This window comes from Drosophila albomicans, chromosome 3 (assembly GCF_009650485.2).
Source record: "Drosophila albomicans strain 15112-1751.03 chromosome 3, ASM965048v2, whole genome shotgun sequence".
Classification (NCBI taxonomy): domain Eukaryota; kingdom Metazoa; phylum Arthropoda; class Insecta; order Diptera; family Drosophilidae; genus Drosophila; species Drosophila albomicans.
Genome location: NC_047629.2, coordinates 50625599 through 50652212, shown reverse-complemented (window position 1 = coordinate 50652212; position 26614 = coordinate 50625599). Strand labels below are relative to the sequence as shown.

Here is a 26614-nt window from a genome sequence, read left to right as displayed (position 1 = left end):
ATTTGGGTGAAGAAACTGCGTGAAGTCATGCAGGAAACTTGCTTCTCGGGCACCTCGCTTACGTTGCCAAAGTCGCCAGCGAAGAATTCGGGCTCCTCGCAGCGCTCCTCACGTGATCTGGACGAGCCGCTCACCGAGAACGATCACGATCGTTGCTCGCTGGCCAGCTTTGGCTCCGGCAACACCACAGACAGTGATAATAAGGTAAGTGCTAGTTTTCTGTTAGTTAACATAACAGCGCAGCTGCCTTAACAGTCTGTCATTTAGCCGTCGCGCTGTAAACTCTACATTCTGCAACCTTAACAGCTGCTGTTATTGTTTAGCAGTGTCGCTTGCTGTTAATGCATAGCTTAAGCATTTAAGCTTTTGCTAGCAATGCAAGAAAGCTCTTTGCTTTAGTTCTGTTCTGTGGTCCTACCTCACATTAAAAGCGCGTATGTCATGCTCTCATTCGTGCTCTCGAATGTCTTCGTGCAGCTTTATTGTTAAGGATGCTGCTGACATACTATTGGCTGCTGGTGTTGCCACTGAACTAGTTTTTCGGCTCGACTTGTTTGCAATATGTTTAAAATTCATAGCAGGACTTAATGAGATTTTCCCAGCTGCCTTCGCGCTGCGTGCATCAAGCACATGCGTATATGTATGTGTGTGTGTGTTCATGAGTCAAACAAACTTCTTCTGAATTATATATGACTTGCTTTTAGCGTTTCGCAACATCGTCTTAATGTGCTTTTTATGCGACACTTTTTTCCAGTTAGTTGTTGAAGTGGTTGCTGTTTATTTTTGATGCCATTGCCGAGCGGTTTATTGCAGTTTAATGTTTCATGACGTGCACATTAAGAGTCTTTTGCGCCAGATGATTTTATTTACGGCACCTTAAGCGATCAACCATTGAGATCCTTCCATAACTGTTTGTAGTTTTCAACTGATTTTTTTCTTTCGGTTGCTTGTGCCATTCTGAAAGGCTTTCAACTGTACGTGTGAATGTGTTTGTTTGCGAGTGTGTGTGTTTGTGTATGACAACAACAAAGCTTTCAGCAAGTGAAGAGAGCATGCAGCTGCGAGAGAGCGAACGGAAAGCTTTTGGCTTTGCGAGCATATAACGTATACGCAACGTATGACGGCTGCTAGCGCTAATTGGCAGGCTGCCACTTAAATGCTCGCTCCCTCATTGTCTCACTCTCTCTATCGCACTCTCACACTCCCTTTCGCTCTTTTCGATTTGCTCGGGTTTGCTCTCTCGCACTGAATGGAAGCTTTTTTACTTTTTTGGCGGTCTACGCTATTTGTTGTTGCGGCAGCTCGCGTTGCGTTTGCCTTTGCGTTGTTGTCATCGTCGGCGTCGTTCTCGTTTTGGTGTTTTTTCGCTGTTGTTGTTGTTACTGTTGTTTTGCTGTCGGCATCGTCGGCGTCGTTGCGTAGCGGCCGCTATCCGCTTGCTCCAGTTCTTTCGTAGAGTTTAAGCTAAAAGGTTCATTCGCCGTCTCTCGCAGTCGTCGTCGTAGTCCGTCGCTGTCGTTGCCGTGGTCGTGGTCGCCTCTGTCGCTATCTCTTCCTTAAGCTTCGCAGCTGCCTGCAGATGCGCGCCCGGCCAAAACGCCACTGAACGCTTCTTGGCTGGCATCAACGTTGCAGCAGCAGCTCAACCACTTCCACTTCCTCTACCACCATCAAACATCATCGTTACTTGCTTATTACCAACTGTCAACTGTGAAAATCGCTGCGGCGATTTCCTTGTGGTCCAGCTACAAATTTTTCATCTGCACTTTGACTTTTCTTTTCGGTGCGAGCGAGTTGCAAAAAAGAAATCCAAACTAAATATAGAAAATAAAATAAATTGTTTATTCTCAAGTGGAACGGTATTTATTTTAATCAGCTGATAAGCGTGTGTCACAGTGTGCGTCCCACGATAAACTAGACAAACGTGTCACTTCAATTGCTGTCCAAATAAATGAAATGCAAACGTATGTGAAATAGCTCAAAAAAAAAAAAATAAAAAAATAGTACAAAAAATCTGCGACATTCCCGCGGGAAGCACAAATCGATGCATAAACTTACGATATAAATTGCAAAAACCTAAACCAAAACCAGATTGGAACAAAGTCACAAAGAAATACTCAACCTTAAACGAATATAAATTATAAATATACATAAATAACTTTGAACTACAAACGTGAGCAACGTCGCTGTCGCAATCGCAGCTGAACCATTCGTTGCTCAAAATAAATAAATATATATATATATTTATAATAAATTGCTAGCTTTTGTTGTTCTTGGTTTTTGCTCTCTCTTTATGCTGCCCCTAAAACTAAAAGCCACAATATATACCAAAAAAGAAATGTCTTTCTTTTTATTTTGACCAAAAAGGCAAAAACCTTTTTCTGCTCGCTTCGCCTCCCACAATTTGCGCTGCTGCCTTTGACCTTTTTCACGCCTTTAGCTCTGAGTAGCAAGTTCATTTTCATTTCTGCGGTACGCATTCGCTTTCAGTCGCATTCTCTTTGTTGTTATATATTTTTGGGCTTATGCCCAAAGAGACAGAGAGAGAGAGAGAAAAGCAGCAACATGGTCAGAATCATTCATTGTCAACTGCAGCAACTGTGATCGCAATGCCAGACGATGTGTGTTAAACATTTCTGTTTGTGTTTGTGTGTTGCCTAGCAATTGCTGCATTTCGCTTGAGTTGTTCACAAATTGTTACTGACAAATTAAATTAATAAATTAAACTAGTCTAGCATATTTTCATGCAAATATTTCATATATTTCCCTCAAGTCTGACTTTAAATTGTCATAGATTGACAGATAGATTGCTTCTGCTTTCTACTTGGAACACTCCCTACAATTATTTGCATACTTTGTTGCCAACAAAAATACCCTTTAGCTAGCGATTTGATAAGCGCATACAGTCATCGAAATTAATCTCGATTCATTTATAAAAACAATTAAGAAAGCTACGGTCGAGTGTGCTTGACTGTGAGATACCCGCTGCCCATTTTGAATAAAAGCAAAACAGTTCGGTATTAATATACTGCTAAAATGCTATAAATATACCTAAGGCTACACATGAATAAGAGCAATAAGTGTAGTATTATGCTTAAAATATACCGCATAATATACCACAGAAATACTAAAAATATACCGAAGAGCAGATTTAAATAGGATAAAAACGTGTGGTATTTTATCTTAAAATATACCAAAAAATATACCGAAGGCCACACAAAAAAGTGCGATATTAATATACTGCTAGAATATTAAAAATATACCTAAGGCTACATTTGAATAATATCAACAAGTCTGGTAATTTTCTTAAAATATACCACAGAAATACTAAAAATATACCGAAGGTTACATTGAAATGAAAGCAAAACAATGCGCTATTATTCTTCAAATATACCCAAAAATACTAAAATTATACCGAATACAATATTTGGTATATCGAAAGTACAATGGTATAATACCCTTTTAACCTTTGTGTAGGGGGTATAATGGAATGAACACATAATTCGCAGAACTTCGCCATCGTCTTTCATATTAATAGATTGTGTTTGCTCTGCTTTGTTGACTTTGCCTTTCAAATTCAAAACGTTAATCTATATAGTACAGCTCTTTGTGTGTGCTTTACACCCTTTATAAAAGCGCACATAATTTGATTAGTTTATGCTTTCAAGGGCACACAACTCTGCAGATAACATGGCAAAACATTAATTGTAGAGTATTTTCTCGTTGCCGTTTAATACATTTAATTGTTATTAGCTTGTGAAGGCAATTAATTGCACGCTTAGCTTATCTATTGCATTTTAATACGATGTCGGCTGTCGGCTTCAGCGTTAGAATTGCCAAGGCACATGCGACGACATGTTTTGGTCATTATAATTGTTATTATAGTCGTATGGTTCAGTTACTCATGCTGCATTGCAATTATTATTCGTGTGTGGAAAATGGGGCTTGATCTCAGCCCGAGCACAAAGGCGTAAAGTTTTTGCGCGAAAATATTATGATTATTATTGTTATTGTTGATGTTTCGCCACGCGATTTTTTTTTCTTTCGAACTGTTTAGTTAGAGAATTTCATTTGAAGTCCTTTTGTGTAAAGTTTTCTTCTTTTTTTTATTTTCGTTGTGGACATTTGAAAATTTAGTTAGTGATTTGCTGTTTGTCTCTCTCGCTTTTGGAGCTCGCTCATTTGCACAAATTGAATTTTGTTTGGCTTTGGCTTTAGCTTTAGCTTTCGGAGTGAATGTAATGAAAGTATTAGCAACGAGGAACGCTACGCTTTCATGGCTAATGGTGGGCGTGGCAGCTTAGCCGTTTGTCAACGACATCAAGAGCACAAAACGACGAGCTATCCTTGTCTTTTAAGTCGTCATTTTGTGTACAAAGTATCAAAGTTTTTAATGCCAGTGGCATTGTTTAAACCACACACACACACACACACAAACTCTGAGTTTTAGCCCCGAATTCACAGAGTACTCAGAGTAGAGACTTGTTCTACAGTCTATATGCCACTTAGCGAGCAGCTGAGTTCCCAACACACATTTCCACATTTCCATAGCACTTTTTGTTTTTGTGTTTTTTCTGTTTTTCACTTTCGGCAAAAAAAGCCCTCTGCAAATTTCTACCAACATATGCAAATTTTCACGCGCACACGACGAGATTTTTCGTAGTTTTCCATTTTGTATTTCATTTTCGAATACCCTCGAGCTGAATGTAGTAAACGATTATTTGATCGACACGATTTGTCAGTGCTAGAGTTTGGTTATCCAAATTGTAACGTAAACATAAACTAAAATTAAGACCTTGTGGTTGAATTGATATTGATTACAAACTAATTTCTAAATCTGAGCTATCTTTTGGTTCGCTGTCTTTATTTACTTAAGCATAATTCTTTTTGTACGCATCACAGGAAATCCATTGCCCACGCTTGTGAATTAAAATTGATATTTAAAAATTTTCAATTTTTTAAGCATATGTTTCTTTACGTTCCTTTGATATTGTTTGAGAGTATTCATTCGCTCATACATTTTATTTTTTGCACACACAACATTCGGCATTAAACTATTTTGCCTGGCAATAAGTGTGGGCATTTTCTGTTGTTGTTGTTTTACTCTCTTGTTGATTGTTGTTGTAGACCACAACGCGCAGCCTGGCCGTAAATTATTTAATCATAATTGCAGCTGGTGCGGTAATCGTGGTCGGGGCCAAAAGGTGTGAGTTGTCCAGTTCAGTCCGGAAGGCAGCCGCGAGTCCAAGTGGCTGCCGCAATGGCGCACCTGCCACAGCAGTGTGAAATTCAGTACCCCCTCCCACCGCCCCCACTCGATTCCCCAAACTGCGCCAATGGGCTGTAAAAACAACAAACATTTACATATAAACAAAAACGTTGGCGGAAAACAAAAAAAAATAAGAATTCGAATATCTTGTTGGCTTATGAAAATTATAGATAAATTCTGCGGCGGAGCACTTAAAACAGGCGGCAGCTTTTTATCTGCCTAGCGTATGGAAATGAAAATGAAATCAAAAAAAATATCTAGCATAAAAAATCAATAGCTGAAAAGTCGAAAGCATTTAAGTGCTGCACTTTGCGATTTGTGAGTTAATTAAATGTCTAATCGAAAAGTCGCTTTGTGCTAATTGAAACACAAACAGCAAAATGTAAAAACACAGAGAACTGTTTGACAAAAATCGTAATAGATACAAATTGCAATGTCAGGATTGAGTGAGTGAGTGAGTGAGGTGATTGAGTGACAGAGACATGAGGCTGGGATGCTGAATGTTGAATGTTGTTTGCTGCTTCTGCTGGATGGATGGTTGGATGGTTGGATGGATGCCCAGCAGCGTTTCAATCGCAAGCTCTCGTGTCTATTTTCTCTCACGCTCGAGAACTCGAACATGGATTATGTATACTGCAAATCCAATCATCCACACTCGCTGGCTGTCAGACGCACACGCAGAACGTTCCAATTTGGTTTTTGGGGTTTTTGCTTTGTGGCTCGTTTAAAAATAAAACATTGAACGTAGACAACATATCGATTTGTGCGCGGATTTATTGACAAAAAAAAAAAAACACCAAGCACACAAGTATAATGTATTAATAAAAACGACGAAATCAAATCCATTTGCAGAGCATCAATTGCTCAAATGAAGCATAAATAAATTATAAACACAGAAGAAGAAAAACAAAAAAACAGAAACAGAAATCAAATAAATAAATAGTCTTGAACATGAAGAGTGTGAAGAAGTTTCTCAACGAACGCATGAACAGCGTCGATGCCGCCGATGGCGTCAACAACAAGCGAACTCCACTCGAGAAGTTCAACACGGGAGGAGAGTCCAATACCGATGTGGCAAGCAGCGGTGCGGTGTCGCTGCCAAACACACCGCTAACCTTGCCACCAATGAGTGCACCAATTGCCATTGGCGATCCATCGCCATCGCCTTCGTTGGCGGACTCGGCACAGAACACGCCGTTATCCACCTTGGATGAGGATGCCAGCACATCGCCCAAACAGGCGAACAACAATGGCTCAGCCTGTGCTTCGGCTTCGGCAGCACAGCTGTCACGTTCTCCCTTCACGTTCCCCACGGTGGCAACTGCAACGGGAACAACAGCAACAACAACAGCAGCAGCAGCGACGCCTCAGCAGCGCAAACCACGTCGCAAAATCTCGCTGCCTTGGTTCCGACAGTCGAGCACCGTCAGCAATCATGGAGCACTCTCACGTCAACATACCATCGACACGCCCAGTTCGTTTCGTTTCTTTCGCCAGCCCAGCAACAGTGGCTTCAAGGTAAAAGTTGCCTCTACTTCCCTCCCCCAGCTACCTCTACTCTGAAGAGTGACAAAGAACATGTGATTATAATATAATTATGGTAAAGATTATGGCCGCCATCAAATTGAGCTCATCTTATGCGGGCTAAGTAGCTGTAGCGGGCTAAAAAGCAAAAGTTTCCTCTGCGGCAAGTGCAAAGTTTAAGCTGCCAACAATTTGCTAATACGCTGTATATTTTATAGAAAGTAAAAGTGGCTTAATGAGATGAAGAATTTCGCGAAGATTGAAGAGGAGCTATAATTGTATAATAGGTTTCGTATTACCTAGTTAACTATGTTACTTTTCAAAATAAAAAAGTAAAAGTGTGTCTAACAAGCAGAAGACTTTGCTAAGATTAAAAAGGAAATATTATTATATAATAGGTTATTTATTTATAACCTTGATAGCTAATACTCTGTAGTTCATAAAAAAAATGTGTATTGATAGGAGAATTTAGTAAGATGAAGAAAAGATATAATTTTATGATTGGTTTCGTATTACAGAATATCTTCTGCCTGGTTCAACTTAAGTTGCCAACTAATACTTTGAAAGTTTCACTTATGAGGTGAAGATTGACGATAACGTATCTATATACATACATATAATTGTCTAACAAGTTAGCCGTCGGGTTACAGATTTTCTTCTTACTTCAATTTAGGTTGCAAACTAATTCGCTGTAATTTTTATAAAAAGTAAAAGTTTAAAAGTTTAATGAAAACCAAATTTAAAAATTGAAGACAAAACAACTCTATAAGTCTAATATATTGCTTTTGCTTTTTCTTAAAACGAAATGGTTGTACATTTTATAGACAGAAAAAGTTTTTAAAAGAATTTGCTAAGATTGAACTGAAAATTTGAATCCGAAAGTTGGGTTGATGTCTAATACTGAGCATCTATCTAGTCCATCACAAAAGCTCCCCAATATTAAACAATATATACTTCTTTACTGATTTACTATGTCTTAATGAGCAAAGTAATTTGCTAAGATTGCGAAGAAAATTCTTAGAAAAGAAATAAGTATTATACACTTTTTTAACAGATTGCCATTCAATATGCCTCGTCCAGAACGCTTAATTTGTTATGTTTGCTAGACTCTTTTCTTAATTGAAGCACGATATTATGTTCAAATATACCAAATTTATATACTAAAATCAATATTTTGTATGTCGAAATACTACTACATTTAAAATATACCATAAAATACAAAATATACTAGATTTCCAACTAATCTACGACAGCTGCAGCCATATACAATTATTTCTTGAATAACTTTTTTAAGATTTTTAAACTGAAATGTTTGAAAATATCTCTATATAATTGTTAAATAGATTACCCATCAAATTGCAGAGTATCTTCCTCATCCATCACTCTTAGCTTGTTTTGCTTGCCACTTAAAAAGAAATCGTGCGCCAATTGTAAACAATTTTTCATCGATTGTCAATTTCTTGGCAATTTTTGCTGAGCAATTCGATTCCTACCGAAAAATTCCCCGATGAATTAAACATTTATTACTTGCTTGCTTGCCGTAGGTGTGTGTGTATTTGTATTTGTATTTGTGTGTAACCTTTAACACGTTTAGTGGCATTTAAAGATTAGATCAATTTTTATGCTCCGGGCTTATTTGACAGTTCAGTTCTCCAGAGAGTGCTTTGTAATGTAGTTGTTGTTGTTGTTGCTGCTTGCGGCTAACTATTTATAGTTTCTATATGTTTTAGTTGCTCCCCAGTTGATTGTAAAATGTTATTGACCCCTTGACTGTGGCTTCTCGACACGCCCACTCACACACACACACGCACGCATTCGCACTGTCATTTTAATAAGCACATTAATCATACGCTGTGTGTTGTGCGCTAATTTATTTGCTTCAAGTCGCTTCAATTATTGTCATCACCGTTTGCACTTCTCTCTTAGCCTGCCTCCTGCTTCTCTTTTCCTTTTCGGTTTGCTTGCTGTATATAATATATCAAACGGGGCGGCCAATCAGCGTTGACAGCGTCCAAGTAAACTGGGCTCACATAATGTATTTATCACTTCATCAAGCCATGTAAAAGCTTATCATCATCATCATTCTGCTCATTGTCAGTGCATTGTGTGTGTGCTGACCTTGTCTCCCACTTTCCGCCACTTCCTTTTCCCTTTGACTCCCATGATGCTGCTGCTAACATGTTTTGTCAATTTGGTGTTGAGTGATGGCAATGTCCGTTGTTCGCTATTCGTTGTTCGTTGCCTGTTGTCTGTTGTCCATCTAGTAGGCAGCTTCCTGTTCATAATCGTGTCTCTCGCCTCTTTGACTTTTGCTTTTTACTCAATTTATGTGGCTTTTAATAAATTTATGCAGCATTTAAGTTTGTTTCTTTTGTTGTGGCTTGATTGCATTCTCCGCTTGCAGCAACAGCAGCAGCAGAAAAAACTTTTATTCTTAAATATGAAATTGTATTAAATTTCATTGTCGCACATAGCAACAGCAACATCAGCAGCAGGAAAAGAAGAGAAATACTTTTTGCAAATGCCAGTGCCGAAAATATTTGAGTAACTTTTATATATATATATTTTTTTTTTGCGAAACGAAGTTCCCTCTTAACTTTCTTTTTCTGTCTCGTTGTCGTGCTTGCTTCATCTTCTTCATCTGTTGTTGCATGCATCGCTGAGCTGCTTGCTGCTTGCTTGGCGAAAGCATTGAAAGCTGCCTGAGCGTAGCGTTGTGTTGTGGCTCACAGGGCGTATGCTTTATGCATTCCATTATAGCATACTTTTGCGCGCACACGCCAAATAAATCCCAAGCAGTGTGGGTGGGATCTTACCCCCCCTCCCCACCTCCCACTTCACTTCCACAACGCACAGCGGGAAGCAGCAAACCACAGCAGCGTGAAAAACGTGTCGTTCAAAACGAAAATTTGTTTCACGCAAAAATTCCAACACTGTCGCGCTGCTGTCAGCTGCACTCTGTCGATGCCACGGCTCACGTGCTGCTCCCAACAACAACCACACACACACATTACACACACACTCACTCTTATAGAGAAAAATAAGTAATATAAAAGCAGAGGCAGAGGCAACAACAAACCAAAACAGCGACAACTGACGACGCAGCAACAGCCGTTAACGTAAAAATGTTGCATAACACACACACATACACACTCAAAAAGGACACAGCACAACAGAAATATGTGTAAAGCAACTGTGTGGCATATGCAATGCTCTGTCTCTTCAAGCTGTCATAGGGTATCAAGAGATAAACATCGGATGTAGAATGTGCTGAAATGCGGAGATAAAACAATGTAGTTTTCACTAGCATGGAAATTGCTGTTGAAAAATAGCCGAAATATTTCTGCAGCAATGAATGTCGAATAACAAGAATTAAATACTGAATTGTTATCACAGTTTGTTTTCGATTAAAGTGTCTAAAAATTAGAGCAAATATTCATATCGATTTAGTATTTGGAAGCTCAAATGAATTCTAAATAAATATACTAATCAAAGAAACCAATTGCAATATATTTCAGTAGAATAAATGCACTATTTAAATAAACCAATTGTCAGTTTAAATAAACTGACTTATAAATATATTTATTCTACTGAAACATTAATTTATCTTCAGTCGTCAATAAATTTGTTTGATCACTAGAACAAATATACTGTATTAATAAACCAATTGCCATTTATTTCAAATATTATATTGTTGTATATTAAATGCACTTTTCAAATATATTATTAAGATAAACTGGCAATTAGTATTTTATTCTACTGAAATATACTATTTTAAATAAATGGAAATTGGTTTATTTCAAAAGTTTATTAATTCTACTAATAAACCAGATTTATTGACTATTTTAAATAAATACAAAATTGCAATAATTGAAAGAGAAATGTAAAGAGGGAGAATGGCAACTTTACATTCAAATTAAATAAAATAAGAGACAATAACTTGAATTAGTCTGAAGCTCAAATAAGATTATTCACTTTAAGAAATTAAAGGTTCAACTTTTATGGTTAAAGTTCAAATATAAATTGAACTCTCGAGCAGCGAACAAAAGGAGTAAACAAAAGCCACATTTCCACATATCATCGTCATCAGCATTACTTTTATCTCCAACATTTAATTTATTAGCTTAAATTTAGCAAACGCCACGCCATGCCAAAACGTCTGGCAAATGGCAAGTACTCTATTTTTATTGTTTGCCCAGCGAGTGAGAGTATAATAAAAAGCCGTAGCAAAAGAAGCAGATACTTAGCCAACGACGTGCAGCATCTCTGGCTGCCATTGTTTGTGTTTTGTAGTAGTTTTGTATGTACCGTTGCTTTCTTTCTTTTTTTTTTTGTTAACTTGTAGCAGTAGTAGTAGTTTTTGTTGTTAACTGGGTTTATGGCAGCAACAGCAGCAGCATCAGCAGGCGGTGGCATACGCTTACACCCACAAATCCCAGTCTCTTTGCTGCGCTATCACTTTTGCTCTTGTCTTGGCCAACAATGATATGCAAATTGTGCTGAATGGCTGAAGAAAAACAGCTAGTAAGAAAGCCGCAGTGGAACGGGCTCAACTATAAGATACCCGATACTCGTTCTTAAAGAAAGTAAAACGGTGCGGTATTATCATTTAAATATAGCGAAAAAGTACTGAAGCTTACCGAAATGTATATTGATATAACAAGAGATATTCACTTCATGCGATAAAGCAAAATATTGTGGTATCATCATTTAAATATACCAAAATAATATACCGCAAATATACTGAAACATACCGAAATGTATATTTGGTATAAAAACTGCTATTCACTTCTCGTTTTCAAAGCTAAACATTGCACTTAAATATACCAACTTATATACCAAAAATACTGAAATATAGCGAAAGGTGTATTCGATATATTGGTATATGCTGCATATAAGTATAGCTTATGCCAAAAAATACTGAAATATTGAAATGTATATTTGGTATAAAAAGTGCTACTCATTCCTCGTTTTTTTAATAAAAGCTAAACAATGCGATATTGTCACTTAAATATACCAACTTATATACCAAAAATACTTAAATATACCGAAATGTGCATTTAATATATTAATAGTATATACTACTAAAAAGTTAGCTTATGCTGAAAAAATACTGAAATATATAGAAATTTAGTATATTGATATAACATAGCTCAATTTCCTTTAGTCTCTTATTCTTTTACTGCCTGTTACACACAAGTTTTTAACACCCTTTTACCCTATGGGTACCGGGTATAAAAAGGAAAACATCCCAGGCAAAGGAGAAGAGGCAACAAAAGCAAATAGCAACAATTTGTAAGCAAATCGTCACTAGACGCGCAATGCAAAATGCCAAAGCAAAACTTAACTACCATGTTAGTTGCAGATACAGATACACACTTACAGATACATATACAGATACAGATACATAGCTATCATCAACTGTATACAGTTACAATTGCGTTGTAAATACTTAAGCATAGATATAACTATGGCAAAGCCCCAGCTTAAGCTTATATGACAGTCGACGTCGTTGAGTCTTGGCTGCAGGGCAATAATGCTTGATGCTATTGACTGGGCTTCTTGCCCACTTACAACACATATCCATCACAATTGCTTGCAGCCAAAAACGGTTTCGAACAAAAGCCGCTCTTCACCGAAAAAAAAGAAAAAAACTTAAATGAGTCAAATGAGTTTAGGCTTTGGGTCAAAACCGGGTCCACATCTATCATCTTTTAGTCCGTTGCCATCAATAGAGAAGCGGCCAACAGCCGTTGGCCAACAAGTGTTGTGTGTGTGTGTTGTGTGTGTTTTTGTGCCTTCCTCTTCAGTGTATTGATTACGAGATAACGAGCGAGCAGAAGAGAGAGAGAAGAGCGAAAGCAGTTGGGGGGAGTCATCCACACTTTTAAGCCCAACAGCATTTGGGCTGACCCGCAACCAAAGCCTCGATGTTGCCTGCTCTTGGTTTTGTTTGCACACTGCTTGACTACATATCCTGCTGCTGCTGCATATCCTCTTGGCTGGCACACTCTTAAATGCCAGCGGCAAGCCAACTTAAGTCAAATGCTTTTATCTAAATGAAAACATGTCACAGTCTGCGTTCCCCACATATTTCTATAGCACATTTTTCAGAGCACAATTTTCATATTTCTTTTATAAAATACGCCTACAAGTCGCCTAGCTATCGATTGACAAGGACTGCTGCTGTTGTTAATCAATAAGCATTTTGTTTGAAAGCCAAAACGGAAGTCAATCATTTATCACAATGTGTGTGTGTGCTTATCTAACATGATTCTCTAATTGCTGTACATGCTTTTGTCTGACTGAGTGCATTAACCAGTTCCCCATCCAAACCAGAGAGAGAAAAAAAGGGCTAGGCTAGGCTAGGAGGCCTTCCTTATCTATCATGTCATATTTGCACGTAATTTATTTAGAATATTATTCGATTTGCGTTGTAAATGACTTTCATTCAGTACACATCAACAGCACACACACACACAGAGAGAGAAATGTGTGGTCTACTGGTGTTAACATGCTGTCACACAATTATCAGAGACCACAGTGGGTCACCCCCCGCCCCTACAATATATATACCACACTAGGTAACAGGAATGTGTTCACTTCGTTCTTCCTCTCTCCCTCTCATTTCTCTTGTTTCTTCCTCCTCTTGGGGTCTCCCATTGTTTGGTCATGTTGTTGGCTGTTTCGTTACAATGTAATTGATGTTAAGTGAACCTCCCAGCCACCTCCCCCACCCAACAAGCATTTTTTGCCACGCCCACAGAGTCCTAGTTAATTGAATAATAGACGTTTATGTTTTATATATATGTATGTGCACATACAACTTGTCCTGTCTCTTTGACAGTTCTCTGTCTGTGTGTGTATGTGTGTGTGTTTGTGATTTAGTTATGTGTCTAATGAGGCATTTTCACAATTACTGAAATTATCGACTTAGTTAATTGATTTGTTTTTGCCAGCGCACTAGTCTCGCAGAAAATCATATTATTCTGGCATCAAATAATTGAATAAATAACATCTGATAGCTGCGATTAAACTGGCAAATTGTTTTATTTTCTCTTAAATATAAAAAATATAAAAATTATAAATATAAATCATGCTAATAAACAAAATTATTTTGATTTTTTAACATCACTATTAAACAGTCAGTATCATAAAACTTATGAATGTTCAAAATAGCAATTAAAAGCTGCATATAATGCTATTAACTTTTGGTTAACTAAAAGCAATCAAAGCGTTTTTATTCATAATAATTTAAGCCATAATTTGGGGCCATCAAAATTATATAAAAACACTATAGCAAAGCTGTTAACTTTAATGATTATTTGATGAGCAACTTTTGGGGAATCAGTTGCCACATGTTTAGTTTGCATTTCTTTTTAATCAGATTTTTATTCACATTAATTTACTCCATAAAGTCATGCCAACACATTTTTATACCCGCTACCCATAGGGTAGAAGGGTATTATAACTTTGTGCCGGCAGGAAATGTATGTAACAGGTAGAAGGAGGCATCTCCGACCCTATAAAGTATATGTATTCTTGATCAGCGTCAACAGCCGAGACGATATAGCCATGTCCGTCTGTCCGTCCGTCCGTCTGTCCGTCTGTCCGTATGAACACCTAGATCTCAGAGACTATAAGAGATAGAGCTATAATTTTTTTTCGACAGCATTTGTTATGTTTGCACGCAAATCAAGTTTGTTTTAAATTTTTGCCACGCCCACTTCCGCCCCTGCAAATCAAAAAAATCGAATAACAAGCGTAATTTTAAAGCTAGAGTTACGAATTTTAGTATATACAGTAATAACTATAGTAGTTATGATCCCTGAAAATTTGGTTGCGATCAGACAAAAATTGTGGAAGTTATTAAAGAAATACTTTTGAATGGGCAAAAACGCCTACTTACTAGGGGTCTGAGTTGTTTTGGCCGACAATCTGGTATATTGTGCCGTCTATAGTATATTTTGAATGCGGTACTATATCGATATACCACATATACAATTTGGTATATTTTTAGTATTTTTTGCAGTATATTCGGTATATTTTGAGAATAATACCGCAAAATATATTGCTTTTATTCAAAATGGGTAGCGGGTATCTCATAGTCGAGTACATTCGACTGTAGCTTTCTTACTTGTTTAAAATGACTATAGAAAAGCTGTTAATCTTATGATTATTTGATGAATAAATAAGTTATCACGTTATAAGTCTCAAATATATTCTGGTTCTTTAGGGATTGCCAGTTCTTCTAACTCAATTATATTCAGTTTCATTTGAGACATAAAATCATATCAACAAACTTATTAATATAACTATAGCAAAACTGTTAAAGCAATGAATATTTGTTGAGAAAACTTTTATTGAATAAGTTGTCATATTTCAAATTTCATATTTCAAATATATTTTGCCCTTTAAAGATTGCCAGCTCTTTATGTACAATTTGGTTCACTTTGATTTAAGTCACAAAATTGTGTCAGTATTTTTATTTATTAAAACACTATATCAAGTGGTGAAAATAATGATTATTGATTGAATAAGTGGTCAAGGTTATTGAATTAAGATGGAATATGTAGTCAATCTAATAATCTAAATAACAATTTTATTCCGTTTGATTTAAGCCATAAAATCATGCCAACATCAATTTGGCAAAGCGGTGAAACCGTGATTATTAAATAAGCAAGTTTTATTTCAAAAGTTGACAAGTTATTTGTGATAATATAATTTAAAGATTGCCAGCTCTACATCTTCAATGTTATTCATTTTGAAGCCACAAGCCATAAAATCATGTGAACATATTTATTAAAATACTAAAGAAAAACTATTAAAGTAATGATTATTTGATGAGCAACTTTCATTCGACAAAGTGACATATTTTTAGCCTGAAATATATTTTGCACTTCTTTAAAGCTTTTTCATCTTTTTATGCTCAATTGGACAAATAATTTGACAAGCCGCATAACTGCTTAATTTAAGCTTGTTTGTGTGAAATATGCTTAGCTTTAAATTGCGTTTAACTTAAGACGATACATTTTGTGGGACATTTTAAAGCGCTTTTCATCACATTTTGCAATCAGTTAAATGATGTTTGTAATTCGAATTGACAACCAAACAGGAGAGGGAAAACAAAGTCTCCCCGCTGTCATTTTTAATGACCCCAACAATTGGTGACTTTTTAAGAGAGCGATTCGCTTTCGTTTCTTCCTTTATTTTTATTTTTTATTAAGAAGGGAGAACTGTGCGCTGCAATTGTGTTTTTATTATGGCCCATAAAAGGCTCGGCAGCAAAGTCATGAGTTTCAGGCATCTTTTGCTGCCAATCTTGTGCGTTTTGCTTGAAGTAAGGGAAGCAAACCATGCTGCCATCAATAATAACATGAGCATTTGCCAAATCGCTTTACCAATTTTTCTTTTCTTTTCGCTTCGGGGAAAAGCACATTTTCCGGGTCGTCAAAGGCGGCTCCGTTACCATGTGTGTGTTTGCTTGCTATATTCTCAAGTTACGCACACAGCGCGTTGTGTCGTCTAGTCCTTGTTTAGTCCTTTTTTTGTGTTCGCTGTTGCCTTTTTGCATTGTGTGTTGTGTGTTGTGTGTATTGTTATCGGTCATGTAATCAGCACACACACACACACATTGAAAACTGCTACAGCTAGCTAGAACTTTCACTCGGAAGTCGAATTTGAAACGTGTCCTTGTCAAAGACTTTAATTTGACAAAAACTTTACTCCAATTTCGATGACTTAATTTCAAACCAATGTTGCACTACATTCTTCCCCTTGAACTCTCTGTTATCTATTAAACTGACTGCCTGCCTACCCATCTTTAGCTATCTTCGGCGGTCTCTTATGCAAATGCGTTTTCAATTTCTCATTTTGGGGCGGCCAAAGCCAGCCGCAGAAAGTTTCTCAATCGAATTTCCGCATAAATAAAGGTTCCAACTCGGCAAAAGATTGGCATGAATATTTTTAGACAAAAACTTTGATGGAAAATAATTAAAAGCAGCGCCGCGCGTTTATTGCGCAGCTGAGAAAACCGACGGAAAATCGCACAGTTATATTTCAAGCTGGGAATATTGATGGGGCAAAGTCTTGAGTTGAGTTTTGTGCTGCTTCCAGCTGCAATTGCTATAAAATTCTTTATTGTTTGACGTACTAAAACTCTTTCAGACTCGACTTTAAATTCGTTTTATTTATGTGGAGAATTTTAACTTCTTTCTCTCTCTCTTAACTCTTATCTTCGTTATTACATCCTTCTTATTATTATTCCATTTACTGTGTGCCACGTTGATTAACTATGCAAATGCGCAACTGTTGCCAACACAAAACTGTGTGTAAGCTACGTTAATTATTTTATGTAGAGGAAAAACGGATATGAAACGCAACTCAACTCAACTCAACTCAGCTCAACTCAAGGCAACACGCAGAGGCGGCGAGATTTTGTAGCCAGGCCAGCTTAACAAGGCAGTCGCTGATTGCATTTTGCAGCATGAAAATTGCAAAACGCTTTAAAATATGTAAGCCATGGCAACGTCGTCAGCCAGCCAAGTAATACGCCCAGAAAATATCCTTTCATTATTTTAATGAAAGACTTCATGTTGTGCTTTGTGTGTGTGCTCGACGATCCTTGCACAATGCAGATAAATTTAATTTGAAGCTACAAACCGAGTGGGTGTTAATCCAAAAAGGCGAAATACGAGTCACTGCAATTGTCCGAAATTAATTTAATTGAAGAGCGGAAAACGTGTTGAAAGCTCTCTTGCAAGTTATTCCATCAAAAGGGGAAATGCAAATTTTTGTAGCTGTGGTTAAAACTCAGCGAATCGATAACGCAATCAAATTTTGACTGCCGTTTAAACGAAATTGCTCGCTGCACGCTGATTGTCTGTGTTTCTGTGCACTGCTCGTAAATGCACTTCAGAATTCATCAAAATCAAAACGTTAGCCAAAGCGAAAGTGCGCATTCGCCATGTGTGCACTTCCACACAGTCTAATGACAGCTTATTAGTGTATATGAGTATGTGTGTGTGTGTTGTGACTGCAGCCATTTGCAGTGAGTGTTAAATGGCAGTAAACGAGAATGATAATGATGACGTTGACGTTGATGTTGATGTTGACGATGATGATGATGGCAGCTTGTGCTTGCGCCAACGTTGCGTATACGTAATATTGCGTATAATGCAGTTGGCAGCCTTTTAGCAATTATTGAAATAGTTTCACCCTTGTCACAAGCGCTTTCTTTTGACTTTTGCCCTTGCCTTGCCTTCGACTTGCGTTGCCTTGCATATCATTTGACTAAAAGCGTTAGACATTTGTCTTGTCGGAGGCAACATTTGGCTCTGATTTATTTGCCTTTTTCAACGCCACCCAACAAATTGTGTCACGTCAAAAGCCAAAGTCAAAGCATTTTTTGGGGGGCGTGTGCCGAGGAGCAACTTTTAATAGCGCTTTCGCTTTCTTTTAGAGAGAGAGAGAGAGAAGGATGAGAGATGAGAGAAAAATACTCGTACCATTTTCAGTAGAATTTCTTTCTCTTTGCCTTCTCTCTGTCGCTTCTCGCTGACAAACTGTTGTTGAAAAGTTTTAATACTTGGTACGCTGAAAACTTTTCGACTAATTGCATTACAAGCGGAAACGTGCAATATATGTATAAACACACTCACACACACAAGCAAACGCACACACACACACACACACACACACTCACGTACATGAGCTCGTGTCAGTGGCGCTTAATTAACAGCTGACGCGCTGCTTCTTAAGGCAGCTTCTCTGGCTGGCTGGCTGGCTGGTTGGTTGGTTCGTTGCCTGGCAGGCAACTTGGGCCACTCTGCTTCATATTATTGTCGCTGTGGATGTGCCCTGATAACACAAAACACACTCACACTCGCACACACAACATTCTATAGTATTTATATATGTAAAGGTGAAGCAAGTCAGCGAGGCGACCATAATGAACTAAGCTGCTGCTTTTGCTGCTGATGGAAGTTGATTTCATTTGTTGCTCCCATGAGGGAGACTCAATGCGAGCTTGCCACTTGCCACTTTGCCAGGTGTTATATGTATGTGGCAGCAGCTGACACGTGCGCCCAGATGCTTAATACATATTTATGACACGATTCTCTCTATATATAAATAACTTTTATTAAAGTGCACTTTGGTGCCAAAATAAAATATAACATATATTACAAATATTTCATAACCAGTAGAAATTCCATTTTTCACTCATCTGTTGGTTATATCATTGATCTCTTAACTGAATAATAGATAATAATAACAAGAAAGAAAGCACAAAGTTACAATACCCTTTTTAAAAATAAAAATGTACTTTAACAAATTAAAGATTATGAAACTCACATATTCCTACAAAATATTTGTAGCTTAAGTGACTTTTGCCTCAAAGCAGAACTTCTTTTTTTCTCATCTAATTCTACTTTTTGCTTACATCATAGACTCCAAATGTTGCAACATCTTTTAGATAGTACTTCTTCGATTTAAACAATCCCAATAATGATGATGTATATGAAGCGTGTCAAATGAATAGCAAAAAATAACTTTGTTTGCGACTACAACTTTTAGATAACTAAGTAATGCTTTTTTCGACATAAAAATGCACATTAATAATTTAAGGATCAGAAAATGTAAATATGACTTTTTAGCATATAAATATTTGACAGATTCAGTCAAATAGATTTCCATTTCTTTTCACTTTTCACTAATCTGAATCAAAAAGTTGAATAACAAAATAGTATATTTTTTTCAATTTATTAATTCGCATTTTAGTCTGTCTAAATTGTGCACCAAAGCATTACAAATATTGCGCAGCTTCAATGACTACAAATTATACTTCTTTTAGATACCATCTAGTATACTTTTTCGATTTAAAAATTCACAATTTAATCTGCGCAAAATGTAAAAATTGTACACCAAAGTTTGACTTTTTTTATCACTCATCTATCGATTAAATCATTGTGTATACGACTTTTAGATAACAGTTCAATTTTCCATTTAAAAATGCACACTAATAATTTAAGCTGACTATTTTGATTGATTTGTGCAAATCGATTAATTTGTTTGCTACACCAATTATTGAAACCTTCACAACGAGCAGCGAGTGTGTTTATAGCTCTTTTTCGAAATTGTGTGCTATTTATAAACACACTATAATGTGCTTCTTATCGATTATAATCAATTGAGTGGCTTACAAAATGTTTTCACATTCTTTCATTACTCGCGCGACTTGCGGTTTCACTTGGCAATTAAAGCAAGCGGCAACACGCCCCAAAATGGGGGCAACAACCACAGCACAACACAGCACACAATCATGCCAACCATCCATCCACCATCATCGCAGCATCGGTGGCAGCATGTAAATTAATAAAGTAATAAATTATTAATACACATAACGTTGCTTGGTTTGGTTTTCCTTCTCCTCATGTTTTTGGTGGCAACCCACAGGGGAGCCAATCGAATGGGAGCAACGTCTTGAGGCAGCTTCCCTGCTTGTTGTTGTTGTTGTTGCTGTTGCTGCTGCCTTTGCATATTTAATGAGTGACACAATAGGCGTGGTTGTTGTAGCTTGAATAGCTTTCTAATTAGTATGTTGCTGGCAAATGATCCTTGAGCTAGGGTTTGGAGGTCGAACAAGTTTTCTTTTATTTCGATTAAGTATGTGTTCAAGTGTGTGTCAGTGTGTGTTGGTGTGTGTGTTGGCAGTCCATTCAAGCGAGTCCTTGCTGAGGGTCAGACCTCTCGCTTGCTCTCACACACAAACATACGCCTTAATGCAGCTGACGAAAACCGCACAAATTGAATCAATAAAATCGCCTTCTTTTTGCCCTGACCTCGACACTCGGCAAATGTCGTTGTCGTTGCTGCTGTTGATTTGCTGTCTCTGCCCCTTTTTTTTTTGTCGTTCTTTTTGCTTTTGTTTTTTGTTGCCTTCCATTTTTACTCGCTCGCTTCATTGAATGCACTTGTGTGCCAAAGCAAAAGTTGCTCATCATCTCTCTTCTGCTGCTGCTGCTGCTGCTTGTGTTGTTTTTTGTCTATTCTCATCATTTTCTATACTTATCTCTCTGTCTCTCTTTACAGCTGGGCAATCAGGAGGCCACCTGGGTGGTTGCCGACTACATCGCCAGCTCGGGCAGCAATGAGCTGAGCGTTAGCAAGGGCCAGCAGGTTGAGATTATTGAGCCGCCCACAGCCAGTGAGCCGGACTTCTGTTTGGTGCGCCTAAATCCGCAGCATGACGATTCAGCCGTTCAAGAGGGCCTTGTGCCAGTGTCAGTGCTCAAACCGCCGCCAGGCTCGCACAAGCAAGGTTCAACTGGCGGCAGCAGCGGCCAAACTGGCGCCTCAGGAGCCTCGCAAAAGCCAAACGATAATATGCAGGATCAAGGTATGCTAATCCCTAAACTAATCAAATATACAAAGTAGCTAAAGCAGTAGATTTTTATTACATATTCCTATTTTTTTAATATTTCCCAAGTTTTTTTTATATATTTGAATAATTTCTATTTACAAAGTTGTTTGTATATAGAAAACAGCCAAAGCTGTGGATTTTTAGTACATACATTGAACATGTAGTATATTATTTTTAGTATTTTCTTAGTATGTAATTTATTAATATTTTCTCATTATATTTTTTTGAATTTGTTTATTATTTTTTTATATTCTCAGTATATTTTTTGTTTGGTATATTTTTAATTAAATATTTCCTACATATTTCAGTGTTTTCCAAGTAACTATGTATATTTTTTCTTAAAGTATTTTTTATATACATAATTTTTTTTTTTGGTATATGCGTTTTTTGTAATATTTTCTCAGTATAATATATAATTATTTCCTATATATGCTTTTTATTATCTTAGAAGCATATTCATTTTTTTAATAATAATAATTTCTCAGTATTTAGTATTTTCCTAGTATATAATTTATTAGTATTTTCTCAGTATATTTTTTAGTATTTACTAGCATATTAATTAGCATATTAATTTTTTAATAATAAAAAATTATATTATATTATATACTCAGTATATATTTTTTTGTAAATATATATTTTCTCAGTATATTTTTTTTGTAAGTATTTCTTACATTTTTGTTGTAGTCCAAGTAATTCTGTATATTCTGTCTTAAATTATTTTCTTTAAACATAATATTTGGTAAATAAGTTTCTTTTTAAATTTTATTGTCAGTATATTTTTTAAATACTTTTTATAGACATGTTTTATGTGTATACTTTTTTTATAAATATTTTCAAGTATACATTTTTGTTAATCATTGTTCCTTTCCAGGCAATCGCAGCAAGGCAGATGCATTGTCTTCGTCAACCAAGCGACGTGGCTTTAGTGGGTAAGTTTCAGTGTCTGCTAAGCAAAAGCCACTTTGCGCATTTTGAATATGCAAACTAATGTCTACACACTAAGTATGTCAAAGGTCAAAGGTGCACAGAGAAAGAGAAAGCCGAACGCACAAGGCTTGGCCGTAACGTTTTAGCCACGTCAAGACAAAAGTCCTGAACTTTACGGCACTTTAAGTGACTGTCTGCTTAATAAATAATAAATAATAAACGGGTTAACTGACTTAACTGGGCCATCAGCAGCTTAAGTGCTCGACTCTCTCACGTGCCTCTCTTTCTCTCTTCTCGAAATGTGTTTGAAGCAAATTAAGCCTTCGACATTTTGCTAAAGCGACTCTTTATCGAAAACCATTAAATCATAAACGATGAACCAAAAGCGATTAAGCTGCCAGAAGTGTCTAATCATTCCACTTAATTCAACGCATTTCCAATTAAATAATTGTTGCTGGTGAATTCCCCAGAAATCGTATTCAAAGAAATGACTTTAAATATATTCATATTCATATTCATATCTTTGCGCTAGAAAAAATTCCCGACGACGAATTATCTTAGACTTTCACTTGTGCAGCGAAAATGATTTATGTCATAATCCATCTGCAATGCTGTGAAACTGTAATCGTAATCGCTGCCTAACACTCTTGGCCAGGTATTTTTTTTTATTAAGTGGCGAGTCCAACATAAAATGCTATCAGCTGTGCAGTGCTTCAAAAACCAATTGCAAAAGGCATGCCCACAAAAATTTATCAGCCATTGTTTTTGCTCTCCTCCTACTTCTATCTGACTGCCTCTCTTTCTTATACTCTTTCCGTTCCTTTTACTGTGAGCTGTCCAAACTGATAAGTAATTGCCGCATTTACGTAATTCGCGTATTGAAAAAAACACAGAAAAAAATTATTCTCTGTAATAAGTACTTTTTGTTATAAGACTCTCGACTCGTGATTTATCAAACATTTGGCTATAGCTGCAAGCATTATTATGATATTGTTGTCTTCATTGCTTTTGTTTTTATGCGTCACTTTTTTTTCTGCACATCACAGAAAATGGAAAATACCATCCCATGATATTTAAAATCTTCTTTGAAGGGTTCTCAAAAAAAGCGATGAGTGTTGCGCAGCAACAAAATAAAATGTTTTAATTAAACAATGCTGTTAAGCTTTAAAAGTATTTGAGTGCTTTTGAGAGGATTAATTAATGAGCACAAATACTATAATTTCATTGACAGCTTATAGATATGACAGGTATAAATTAATGGTTTGTTTAAAGGTTTAATTTGGTGATTTACCAAAGTTAAATAAAACAAAAGACCTACCTAATTGTTAGACAAATTTATTGATGTTTAATGAATGCAATTCTTTTAAATGAATTTATATATATTCACAGAAAAAAGAGTAGCAGTAAACATACAAAAAAAAAATCACTTCACTAATTAAGTCCATTGAGATATGCCATATATATTTTTAAAAATATTTTCACTGCAATCATCTCTTCAATATTAAATTACATTGAGATATGTGAAATTTATTTTAAATACACATTTTGATTGTATTCATAAATACTTAATTTCAATGATAGCTTAAACTGCTTTTATTTCATTTCAATATAATTTAATTAAAGTGTGAATTGTGTTTTACTTTTTATTAATACATTTACACCTGTATTCAAAGATTTTTTTATAAATTTGCTAGACAAATTTACTGAAATTCAATTTCAACAATTCTGTTAAAGATATAATTGCAAATTTAAAAAAATAATTATGAGTTTATTGCAATTATATCTATTCAATATTTAATTAAGTTGAGTTATGCGAAATACATATTTTTACATATTTTTGTTGCATTCATAAATATTTGATTTTAATGCCTTTATTTATTTCATTTGAATATAATTTAATTATAGTCTGTATTATTTTTTCACCAGTCAATAGTTGGCAGCAATTTAATTGAAGTTCATTAGCATTTCGTTGATAATTTAAGGGAGTAGCACTAACATTTTGCCTTGGGGCTATAATCGCGTGTCGGACAACTCGGGGCGCGAGCCATAAAGATATAAACCTATTACACCGAAACACTGAATACAACAACAATAACAACATGAAAAACGACGACAACTCAAAGCAACAACTGGAAATGCTCATAAAAAAAGCAAAAACAAAAACGTAGTAAGAATTATTCTTTGCGCTCTGCTTTTGTTGTTCTTGTTGGGGGTTTTGTGTTATTTCAGAGGCGCTCAATTCGCTCAACTGTTGCTCACAGTTGTTGGCATTTTATTTACACTTAGTTACTCTTTGTGTTTTGTTTGTACTCTTTGGAACAACAAATACAAACAAAAACTGTCGAAGAAGGCGACAAGAACAGAGAGAGAGAGAAGGGAAAGGGTAAGGGGTAAGAGGTGTGGCCGCTGCCTTTTTGAGTTTGAGCTGTTTTCTGCTGCTGTTGTTGTTGTTGTTGTTGTGGTTTCTCCGTTTCTCCAGAAAGCGAAAGCCTGTTGAGCGTCGCGTAGAACAGTTCAGTCAGTGGCAAAACATTCGCTCATTTGCAGTCGGAGTCGTAGCCGTTGCTTTAGTTGATTGTCAAACGCCGGAACGCAACGTTACGTATACGCAGCGTGGGTTCGTTAAAGCGAACGTCTTAGCGAAACCAAAAAAAACTTAACTGCTAAAGCAGTTTTTGTGTGTGGATTGTGCGTGCGTGTGTTGTGTTCTTATCAGTCATGTGTGACAATAACAATAGCGTGCTAGATAACAACCACCAAACCCAAAACGGTGTGCATTTCGGTTGCAACAACAACAACAACAATGACGAATTTGTCGACAACGATAATCATGGCAGTAGTGATAACAACAACACAATTATGAATGTGAATCAAATGAAACGCCACTCGGCGACAACACATCGCGTTAAAAACAAATCGCAACAGCCGCAGCTGATCAAGTCCATATCACTCAACATAAGTGGCATCGACAACGTTTCCAATGGCCATGGCGGACGTCATGGTGGCAAAACCCAATCGATGTATGTTGAGCATCAACATCACCATCATCATCGTCAAACAGAAGGTTTCGCCTGCTTCTGTTGCCAACCCGAAGAGCCACCAAATACGCCAAGCGATGAACGCGTCAAAACTTGGTAAATCTTTACACACACACACACAGAGAACGAGAGATTCTCTAATGATGTACATACATTATTTTTTCCCCCACAATGCTCAGTCTTTGTTTGTGCTGCCGAAAGTGTAATCCAAAGTGTGCGACGAGTCGCACGTTCAATTAGATGATGTGCATTGTCCAGCTAAATGGATTTATGCCACTCCTAAATTGCTGATAGCAGCTTCAATATTTTCGGACTGACTAAGTGTCGAAGCTACAGCTTGACCTTTGGCTTATCATTAATATACAGCTTGCTGACTATATCATATATGTATATTGTAGTCTATGATTAGACTTGTTGTTAGGCACGTTTTGCTTAAAATAAATGTACAACTGGTTGTTAGTATCAATGAGGGAAAATGAAAAACCAAAACAAGTCATAAACTTACTTTCGAGTGTGCTCGATTGTGAAATAACCGCTACCGGTTATCTATGAAAGCAAAACAGTGATGTATTACAACTAAATAAATACTATACTACTAGTATATTTTTAGTATTTTTCGGTATCAGTATACTAGTATTAATATACCTATAAAATACAAAAATATACCGATAAAATGTTATACCGAAAAATACTAAACTATACTACAACTGAAGCATTGTATAATCTTGTTCAAATATACTACGTTGATATACCGAAAAATACTGCAATATACCGAATAATGACAAATTATCACATATAAAATACTGAAATATTCCAAAACTTACCAAATTTATATACCCACAAAATACTGAAATTAATATAACAACACATTTACCGAAACTTACCAATTTAAAATTTGAAAACTACTGAAACCTATCAAATTAATATTCCAAAAATATCGAAATATACAAATGTATATATGCTATATTGATATGTATATATGGTATATTGTATGTATATGCTATATTGATATAATAAACGCTGTCAAAGAAAAATTATAGCTTTATCTCTTTAATCTCTAAGATCAAGCTCTTTCTCTTATAATCTCCGAGATCTATGTGTTCTCGGCTGTTAACGTTTATCAAGAATATATAGTATATAATTTATGGGGTCGGAAATGCAACCTTCTGTATTTTACTCACATTTCCTGCCGGAACAAAGTTATAACACACTTCTTCCCTATGGATAGCGGGTATAAAAACTAGAAAAACAAACAATTGCAAAGCAATTTGGTTTTAGATTATCTCGTAGTGAAGAGTGTGGCTACAACTTTCTGTTTATTTCCCAGAAATGCCGTATTAAATGTGTAATATTTATAATTATTTAAAGTCTGTTAACAGTTTAGCTTGCGCTATCAAATCATTTGCACTCACAATGCAAATTGCTTTTCAAACT

At 36.3% G+C, this 26614-nt stretch overlaps 1 protein-coding gene across 1 annotated transcript in view; it reads left to right on the top strand.

The window, feature by feature from the left end:
- LOC117572240 (kalirin) overlaps positions 1-26614 on the top strand; it is a 53782-nt gene that overhangs the window by 11281 nt on the left and 15887 nt on the right. Inside the window, 3 exon segments of the mRNA XM_034254924.2 lie at positions 1-204; positions 20885-21191; positions 22087-22144. Of these exon segments, the coding sequence (XP_034110815.2) occupies positions 1-204; positions 20885-21191; positions 22087-22144 (569 nt within the window).